Source organism: Galendromus occidentalis, unplaced genomic scaffold (genome assembly GCF_000255335.2).
Source record: "Galendromus occidentalis unplaced genomic scaffold, Mocc_1.1 scf7180000077438, whole genome shotgun sequence".
NCBI classification, from domain to species: Eukaryota; Metazoa; Arthropoda; class Arachnida; order Mesostigmata; family Phytoseiidae; genus Galendromus; species Galendromus occidentalis.
This window is the reverse complement of record NW_003805426.1, coordinates 536,649-546,684: the sequence shown is the minus strand read 5'-3', so window position 1 is coordinate 546,684 and position 10,036 is coordinate 536,649. Positions and strand designations below refer to the sequence as shown.

Here is a 10,036-nt window from a genome sequence, read left to right as displayed (position 1 = left end):
CCTTTTCAAAACTTGCTCTCGATACTTTCCGCGTTTCTATTCGACCGGCGAGTAAGCTGCGTCATTCGGGAAGGTCCTTGGGACACGCGGGATTCGGGAAGGATCAAACTACCTTTATCGAATAGGATCCTCTACTCAACCACCTACTCCAAGTACAACGACTTCTGCACTTGAGAGCATTTCCGCTCACGTGTGCGAAAGTATTCGGCTGTCACATGGCAAGTACCTTTATCGGCACGACAACTAGGCCGACTAAACGAGAGACGCGGTCGGCTCGTCCTTCACCAATATTCCTGAATTTCGACCGAAGGTCTGCGCTTCACAAAAAGAGCCACGGCAGAGCGCGTCATCTGATACAATTGAAGCTCTAAGAGATCGAGACGAAAACATCGGTCCCTGATGAATCTGAGTATCTTGTCCGACAGGCCCCAACACGATGCCAACGACAGGCTCCGGAGGAAGGGCTCACGGCTGAGGAGGGAAGCGACGCCAGCGTCTGAGATGTTTCTGCAGGCCGAAAGTTCGAGCTTCTCCAAACGACCGTGATTGGTCGCTATGCTCAGGAGTCCGACATCAGTCAGAGGACAACTGCTCAGGGCAAGACTTTCCAAATCCGAGGGTCCAATTCCACTTTCGAAGGCGGAGTCCGTCAGCCATAGAGCCTGATCGAGACTTAGGCTTCTGAGGTTTTTAAGAAGACGGAATTTCGTCCCGTCCAATTCATTCAGTGTAATGCAGTTGAGCTCGAGCGTCTCAATTTTTTTGAAATTCTCCACGATAACCTCCACACAATCGGAAGTGATTTCGCAGTCTGCTAGAATTAAAGTACGAAGGTTCTTAAGACAGGCCATAGTCCGGAAAAGTTCCGGACCGTCCTCGATGAAATCCAGTTCGAGATGTTCGAGCGAGGAGAGACTTTTCAAGCAACTGAGGAAGCCAGGGTCGACAATGAAAGTGAACTTCAGAATGAGACGGCGAAGTTTCTTCAACCCCAAGATCGCGGAAGTCGTTTCATTCCTGAGCGCGCCGACCCTGATGCTCAAAGATTCCAGCTCAGGGCTGCTATCGAGAAGGATCCTCGCCTGCCGGTCGTCGAGCCATTTCGCCTCGTTCAGCAGCAAGGAACGCAAATTCGAGCAACGGCTGATTGCCGCATATGCCTCAACGGTGAGGTAACAGCAGCTCCTCAAGGACAGTTTTCGGAGACTTTCCGAATACTTCTCCATGAGACGGATCACGTGCTCGCTGTCGATGTCGTCGAAATCGATGTCTAGTTCAGTGAACCTGTGCCTCGACTTCATTAAACTTGGGAATGCGTTCTTGAAGTCAGCGTCTCCCTCGAAGCTCGATCGCATCGATAAAGAAGTAAGGTTCGGCATCAATTCGAGCAGATGGTCGAGGGTGTCTTCTGAGAGGAAGAGCTCTTCGGAGTCTTCAATGATCAAAGTCCTCACGCTCAACACCGACGTGCGGACCTTGTCGAGACGGATCCTTTTTGGGGGCTTGTGCAAGACGGGGAGAGTGCACAATGGAGCTCCGGCTGGAACGAGGAATTCTTTGGAATGTTCGAGGACTTGGGTCAAGAGACTGAATTCTGGGGTCTTCGCCTCCCGGAATATTGGTCTATTGGAGGGAGTTTGGTGGTGCACTAATGACAATTCTCACCTGTGAGTGTCAAGGATTCCAGTTTCGGGCACTGCCGAAGAATGGAAGCCAGACTCCGAATCGACCATTCGCATCTGATCAAATGCAGATCTCGTATATTTCCTCCGATTTTCGTCCAAAGCGATCGATTGAACGTGTTGAGGTTCGCTGCAGAGAGAAAGAAATACGCGTGTGGAATCGAAGGAAGCCCTCTCGAGCATAAGAAAGCTCCTCCAGTGTACTCATCGGTTTGATGATCATACCTCTGACAATTCTGAAGTTTGAGTATTCGCGGTTACTTCCCATGAGAATAGTGGTCCTTGCTTTCGAACACGGACCCCGAACGACGAATCGGACGTCCATGAGCAACGCTGACGAGCACAAAACCTGCGCCCACTGACGACATGCCCGAGCACAAGAAAGACGATCCGCGGTAGGCAGCTTCAGAAATATAAGCTCGAGAAGCTGCGGAGATATTGAAACGTAGGTCTGAGTAATAGGGCACCCTGACGCAGAGAGCGTGGGAGAACCGCGGAAGAGGGCATCTCTCGTTCGAATTCAAGAATCACATATGCAACTTGGATAGAAGTCGAATGCATGTCCGGTCCTTCGGAGTCTTCCGACAATCTCGGAAATCCATCACGCTGACCTCGAGAGGAAGTCCATCCATGGTGGCTTCCTGTGGCTCTCCAGCGACGTATAATTCCCCCAGGACAGCCTTGAACTCTTGACGGAGTATGGCTGACGGATATATCCCTCCTCCTGCTTGGAACGTCTCGCTTCTCTCCCAGGGACGGCCTGCTGGAAGCCAGAAATCATCCTGTCTGAACTCCTGAACTCAACTCGATTGAGATGGAGAGAATGAAGCCCACGCTCCCTGCCAGGAGCGGATCCCGATGATGAAACTCTCCCCAAATGAGCTATTCGAACTTACCCTCAGGAAACACACACACATTCATTCGGGTACTCCGCAACTTGCACTCGTTTGCTGAGTTGTCCTGGGCTCCTCGGAATCGGAGCGAGTCTGAGATTCTCGAGGGAGACTTCCACGGCGATCTTGTCCCTGCGCGCGTGTTTCGTTTGTCAACAGAAGCGCAAGCTTATTATGAACCATTTGCGACATTGAACATATGTACTTGCCATGATCCGCGAAGCGCATCTGCGAGGACTGTACACGCAGAGTACATGCAGATCGAAGCTTTCGACTCAACACTCTCCTCGGGTCTCCGGAAATGAGAACGAGATGCAGCTCCATGTGCGAGCCACCACTGTGGGTTCAACTAACCACATTTGGGCAACGAGGCTGAAGACTTAACAGGATAGAAGCTGGAACCGCGAGCTACTTCCTAAGCATGAGCGAATCTGAGCGAGTTATGTCAGGCCCTCGGAAAATCGCGCCCTCCAATCCTCACCATGAGATCCTCGAGGCCATCCACCGCCCCACTCCCATCTTCAGCCGAGTCGAAAATTAAATGATAACTTCCTAGCTCTAAGGACCCTTGCAGGCCGCCGGCCAACCACGAGCTTCCGAAAAAATGATGGATATTGTCTGCGGGAAGGCGGTCATCAGCCCTGCACATCGATGCACTGCTCGTTCTTGAGCGCATGAGCTGTGTGGAGCATTATTCAAAGATTCATCCGTGCCTCCGTGATTCGTGAATCAGAAAAGCTGCCAGACGCGTAAATTCGAGGATTGTTCGTCGCCGAATCAGGTCAACTTTCATTCTTGGAGAGTTCGCGTGCAATAGGTCGGTCTCGCATCTTGCAGAATGAAAAATGAGACCGTTCATCGAGGTAGCTTCGATAGGCTGTAGACGGCAACATTATTTTGCGTGAGCTTGCTTGTAGTGGAGCTCGGTATAATCGAGGGTTTCTCCAAAGTTCATTCTCCGCCGAGAACTTCTCTTGCTGGAGATCGGAATACTTCGGTGAGTGAATCACTTTCGTCATCCACGACGGGACTTCTTGCGAGCCGTGCCTTTCCCACGCGTCTCGCCTCAAGCCCGATTCCAGAAGCGTCGAGCATAGATTTTCCTCGCAGATGATCCCAGTCTGCGATTCGATCGCGATCCAGGCGGCACCTCACGGGATTCTCGCTGTAACTTGGGCGTTCCTCCCTGGACTCGAAATCGTACATCGGGAATCGGCTTCCGGGGTCCTGATCGCAGGGATTTTCACAATTATATTGTTCACCCCCATTGTCTATGATGTCTGCGAGAATTCGATCAGCATTAACGCGGTTAGTTGAACACATGCGACCTTCCCTCAAAGGAATCCCTCCGGATGAGCAGCCAAGGACAGTCGCATGCGCATCAGATTCCTCTGTGAAGTGAATTCTTAGCCCAAGTCATGAAACGGATAACTCGGCCGCTTCCTTCCTTTGACACCGAAACCTTGTGAGGGGTTCGATATCCGGCCCGTCCACATTCTGCTGGGTAGCCACGTCGCTGGAGCTCTCTAATCGGCGATCTCGACCCCAGTGTCCGGACAGCCGGAAGCGGATCGAAATTACTAGATTTCCTCAACCTTGTCCCTGAGAAATCCGAAACTACCATGGAGATACCTGCGGAAGATGTGGGCTCAGTACCTACTAGCTTGGCGCTTCTGAGGGCAGATCCGCTTTATCGCTCCATACCCGGATGATTTGGAGTAACATAATTTGCGGAGCTTGGATGGCGACCCCTCATTAGATGTCGATTTGAGACTCGATTTAAGTTCCCAGGATTCTTTCGGAAATAGAATTTCAAGACTAGAGGTGTCATGTATCGGGGTTAAATAAAGCCAATCTGCGCGTTGCGAAGTTATTCACGATCGTTACCGCCGGAGATCTCGATTTAGAAAGGTTTCCGAAATACCCCCAATAATTGACACCTTCCGTGCGGATGAGAACCCGTGCTCTGGCAGCCCGTAGGCAGATGAGAGTAACTTGCGGGAGCTCTCCGTGGGACATCCGGATCAGGAAAATATAGAGTTCTCCCCTCATCAAAATTCTCCGGGGACAGGCTGGGTTAATGGGATTTGTGCCAGCTTCCAGGTGAGACTTTCCACAGCTTTTCATGGACTCCAGCGGGGACCTGTTACATCCATCCTCGGATGTGAAGTTTTCTCGTCGCTCTTGAGGTCTGCATTCTCGCAGGGCGGAGTCAGAGGACTGGAGTGGACGAATTATTTCCAAGTAGTATTCGTTCTCATCGCTCTTCTCACCGTTCTCTTCGAAGCCAATAATGCCGCAGATGCCTTGAGCGAAAACACCAATAATCAAGTGAATAGTATCGTGTCGAAATTGAAATTACTTTCTTCAACAACACATGACCCTCCGCCTGAATACGATAGACCGGGATTCTATGCTTTGGAAATAGTCCAATCATCTTTCATTCAAACGATGAATAGTCGAAAATTTCCAGCGGCTGAACCTCCTCAGCTTCCTTGGTGGCGTGGAGCGCACATTGGATGCTGCACTTTGTTTCTCATCAAAATTTCGCGCAGCGCTCTGCTGCTGCGAGGAACCGGACCGAAGCGACTCGACATGGACCTTTCTTCCATAATAATATCCTGCTTCATGATGATCGGCAGCTTCGTGGGCTCCTCTCTGAAGGGCGCGCACGCGAGACAGCACTTGTTCGAGATCCATCGGGCGGATGCGTCGTCTGATCAGGTAATTTCCCCCTCACTGCAAATCATTCGTAACGATGGGTAGCATCATGAATGTTCATTGACTGATGATTGGAGTTTTTTTTAGGTGATACATGTATTTCTTCGTGAAACGAGCAATTGGACATATTCCGGGAGTGCCTGGACTCCTCACCGGTATGCTGTTCAGCATCGATGTCGGGCAAGTACTTCAGTGATCTCCGAAGCTTTGGAACTCTCCAGAATCTCCGGCATTATCCGGTCGTAGTCGTTTCACGGAACTCGGGATGCCATGGCCTGCGTGCGCTTCGGCAGAAGTAGCGCGGGAGACAAGGAGTACCCCGCTCATCCCAGGAGCTAACTGGCGTACTTTTCCCTGCAGATGCGCAGCATCATTGTGCAATGGAGACGGTTCAGTGCTGTACCAGGACTTCGCGGACCCGAAACTAGAGCCGGGGGCTAATGGAGGCTTTCATTTGAGCGTTGCCAAATACATAGGTGCTGCTAAGGATCAGTTCGGGAGTCTGGAAGATCATAAGGGCTGTCGCTTCGTTTTCTTCTGATGAAATTGTATATTCCCGACCAAGTTCTTTCTAGGCCTGCTACCCTTACTCATCTCATCGGCCTTAGCTTCGTTCACGTACTTGGTGAAAATTCTTCCACCTATCCTCCTCAGCCTGACTGCGTGCGTCGGTGGTCCTATCATATCCTTCCTCACCATTGGTCTATTCAATTCTCGATGTTTTTTGAAGGTCCGCGAAGCTTATTCTCTGGCAGTGTTGAGCCACGTATCCACCTAAATGCGGGCTTCCCGCGGCTTTTCTCGAAATCAATTCGATGAGTGGACATAGGATGTGGTGCGGAGGTTGAAATAAACGGCAAACATGCAACTCAATGAATTCCAGGCCAGCGTATGCGGAGCGTTGGCCGGTCTCGTCGTCGCCGTCACCGCCAGTCTGATATTCTCCCTCGAGAGCTCAACTTCGATGCAACATTCTATCGTATTCGCTGCATTCGAGAAGGAATATGAAAAGCATTGTCCGAAAGTCGGTACTCGGCCCGAGGAGACCAGCATGAGGTTCTCAATATTCGGGATTGTTCAGTGTTTCAGAACTCCTAAGATCAATCCAGATTACCCAATTCCCATGAGGAAAGTGAAATTGTGATCCGATAGCCTTGCTGGGTGTAGAATCACGGATTCAAGTCTCGAACTTCCCTTCGCAGGGAATGGTTCAAGTTGTGGAGTGCGTGCATGGTATGGGTTGAGCTGCTAGCATTCGCTGTGTCGATCCTGATAAGACTGGTGTCATCGTTCCTGACGAAACTTCGAGAGCGAGAATTCCCCAGCTCGAGTGTTCAGTCTCAGGTCACACGGGAGTCTTTGATTCGGGAGGGCAACCCCACCGACAGGTCAGCGAAGAGAGTCGAATAGACTCCTCCGGCAGCATGATGAACTGCACTCGAGAACCGACTCGTGAAGCGAAATTCCTCCCTGGTAGCGCGCCGTGCGGAGAGCGGAATTTAGGACACTAGGGTAACCGGTTAGGACACTCCTTCCCCTCGCTCAACCAATAGCGAGGGCTCGGCTCGGAGAGCCGCGCGGGATGTGGTGAATTGTGAAGAGGAATCATACCCGTTTCTGATTTTTTCATTCAACCAATCGAGACGAAAGCTTCGAATCGAGAATCGACTGCGATTCTAGACTCGACGAGCGATACCTACGACATCTGTCTCCGCAAAAAGTGCGAAGAATAAGCCCTCAACCCCGAAATCAATCGTCTCCAGGAAGAGCGAATCGAAAAACCGGAGCTCAGCATGAATGATGACGCGATATGAAACAGTTCGAAGGGCTTCTTGTATGCTGTACAAATAAGTAGGTTTACAGAATCGATATTCGGGCAAACGATCAGAAGCTCGAGCTGCGATATCGACTCCTTGATCGATCGACATCGTCCGGACTGGAATGCGACACTCATTACATCGATGCGTACTCCCGAATGAGGGAGGAGGACCTGAAATCCGACCGCAGCGGATGTACTCACTGGCACCAGAGGAAGAGTCCGAAAATTGTCAGAATGGAGCCGATAGTTGCTATGGCCATAAAAAAGAGCTGAAGATAATAGGGGGCGCCGGACATCTGTCTCAACATATCCCTGATTTCGTAATCCGCCTCAATCCGCTGAAACAGCAAATTCATTGTTACACGAGGAGGGACATTCCATTGCGAAAACGCGGTCCTCTGTCTGACTAGGTCTACTCACGTATTCTTGCCAAAATATCGGATACATGACGGGATTCAAATGGGCCGCTGCTTCCCTGCAATGGAGTCGGAAATCTTCATCGTATCCGTGCGACGAAGTCTCGAACGACGCCGACGTCGGACATCGAGTCCAGTATAGGTATGCATGAGAGGCTCCAGTCTTAATGAAATCCGCGAACGACTTTCCGCCGGGATATGGATGGTACGATGACTGTGAGCGTCGATGGGTCTTGAGTGAACGTACACGAAATTGGATCTGACGACGGGCACATTCGATTGTAGTCTCCCCGAGAGCGATACCACAAGGCCGGTCAACTGCAATTCGGTGGAAGTATTACTCGCGAGGACATCAAAGTCGGAAAACTGCAAGTAGTATTTCGGGTTCTGGAGCGGAGCCTCAACTCGGTGACTTCAATGATTCAGAAAACTCGGTCTATCGATAACGCGCATCACTGACCGGGTCAATATCCATAGTATATTCATGTTGATCCTGCCTCGGAGTGAGTCCCTTGACCTGGACTTCTTCCAGCTGGTCCCGGTAGAGGAAATGAGGCAGAGATATCATTACGGTGGAGCCTTTCCTGCAAGGCCATACCCCGGTGGAACCTACCGTGAAGACTCTTTGAGTGATTCATGATTGGAAGCGGAGAAAAGACGGAACGAGATCAAACGCTCCGAGGCTTGCTACTGTCTGCAAGCTTGCTGCTGCTCCCGACTCCGAATTCTTGAATTAATCTCCCGAAGAGGGAAGAGTATAGCACCTGATTTCGGTCCATCGAAGCCTCCGTTGTAGCAGGCTTTCTTTGGGTCGATGCGATGGTCGAAGAAGTTGTCCCGAGCGAGATAGAACCTCTCTACCTCGTGACTCCTCCATGAGGTTTTCTTCGATTCGCGGAATTTGAATTTCCGACAGAATTCCGGCATGTAGACCACGAACTCGGAAGTCTTGCTCCCGGTCGGCTTGAAGAATCCTACTGTTCGCACGGCCTCCGTCAACAGACCATTCCCATATAATGACTTTTAATTCTCTCCATCGTTGATTGGGGAAATTTTGTGCCACTCACAAGACCCGTCGACTGAATTGCATTCCTCGTGCTTTATGGGCCAGACTTTCAGCACACTGAAGGAGAATGGTATGAGGAGTCGTATAACACAGACCACAGGATCCCCGTCTGCTACGAGACGTTTCAGATCCTGAGCTCTCATGAAAGGCCAGTCGAAGGCCCGTTCAGTAACATGGAGGGTGGAAGATTTCTAAGCCGCTGCTTGGGTCTGGGTACTCACTGTTGGCCGTCAATGGAATGTACGCGGTTCCTCTGACGGAAATCGCCTATTCCAGTATACATGTTGATCACAATCGACTCGGTCATATTCCTCTGGGAAAATATCATCTCTTAGCTTTGAGTTTCTGTCGGAAGCACCGAGATCCTACCCCCCATCGAGCAGTTTTCTACTGGAGCCGCGCCTTTCAAGACGTTTGCGATCATGGCGGATGTCTTTCTTACCTGAATCGCGAAGCTGAACTTTCCCGTACTTCGTTCGTCCAAGATCTTCCGGAGCGAATCGCCCTGAATCTCTTCACTTATCGCCTTCATGAGTAGACTGTCTGTACCTCCATAAGTGAGATCCCTCACTTTCCGAACGAGAACAACGGATTCGGTCTCGGGGAATTCCTCCAATATCGCTTTCACAGCCTTGTTACCGTCTTTTTTCTCCGCCCTCACTCTGTAGAGATAGATCTGTAATTCGAAGAGGTGTGCATGCAATCGGAGTTGAGCCCAAAAAATCCCGAGGGAAAATCTCACTCACGAGGAGTGGGACGTTCACTGTCGTTATGGGGGTTTCCTCGCTCAAAACGTTCTCTTCATCGAACTCAAAGAGGTGAGTCTCACGAAAGGTAACGGTGTGATTCGCGTGGAATTGCATATCGTCTCTCACGACGGACACACTGCGAAAAGTGGGAGTTCGTGAGGAGTCGAGACAATGGATGACGAACCGACGGAATCTGGGAAATAGCGCGGTCGTCTCGCTGAGGTACTTACTAATACCAGAAAGGCCCGACTTCCTTAAGCACGGGAGGCTCGCCGCTCTTGAACTCCCTCGGATTAGTCAGATTGAAGAAATACCAAGCTAGCCGCACATCGTAATGGTCCTCCATGTCGGTCCAATAGTGAAAGTTCGGCGACTCGGGGGACAAAGCCAGGTGTTTGTTCAAAACCCCCACGAAAATTAAGTCGAATTTGATCAGAGCGAAAAGTGCTATGGTTGTACTCATCAGTCCGAACATCAGGCTCATGCATCCTGTGGACGAGATAATCTATAACCCCAATTCTATTCATCCGCAGCCCAGTTCTAATAGACGTGGGACTTGCCTATAGCTGTGAGACACGGTCCAGGTTTCTTCATTCCCTCCGCCTGGACAGAATATCGATGATAAGAGCGACTCCCTCGATTACCCGAGACAACTTATCAAATTGGATACCGATGCCCAGAATCGAAGTC

General features: G+C 50.6%; 2 protein-coding genes across 2 annotated transcripts; both read right to left on the bottom strand.

Annotated features, from left to right (window-relative positions):
- Nucleotides 1-281: 281 nt before the first annotated feature.
- On the bottom strand, nt 282-2,645 carry LOC100906498 (F-box/LRR-repeat protein 7). Its single transcript, XM_003743073.1, has 5 exons — nt 2,579-2,645; nt 2,294-2,445; nt 1,908-2,109; nt 1,666-1,812; nt 282-1,540 (listed from the first exon to the last, which is right to left on the bottom strand). Exons 1-5 carry the CDS (start codon nt 2,601-2,603, stop codon nt 282-284), a joined length of 1,785 nt encoding a protein of 594 aa, XP_003743121.1. The 5' UTR covers nt 2,604-2,645.
- A 4,667-nt stretch (nt 2,646-7,312) lies between these two features.
- Nucleotides 7,313-9,940, bottom strand: LOC100906352 (sensory neuron membrane protein 1-like). Its single transcript, XM_003743072.1, has 11 exons — nt 9,907-9,940; nt 9,577-9,835; nt 9,344-9,482; nt 9,040-9,273; nt 8,819-8,910; nt 8,599-8,654; nt 8,296-8,508; nt 7,992-8,140; nt 7,779-7,849; nt 7,536-7,590; nt 7,313-7,453 (listed from the first exon to the last, which is right to left on the bottom strand). The coding sequence occupies exons 1-11, from the start codon at nt 9,938-9,940 to the stop codon at nt 7,313-7,315; spliced, it is 1,443 nt and encodes a 480-aa protein (XP_003743120.1).
- Nucleotides 9,941-10,036: the final 96 nt, after the last annotated feature.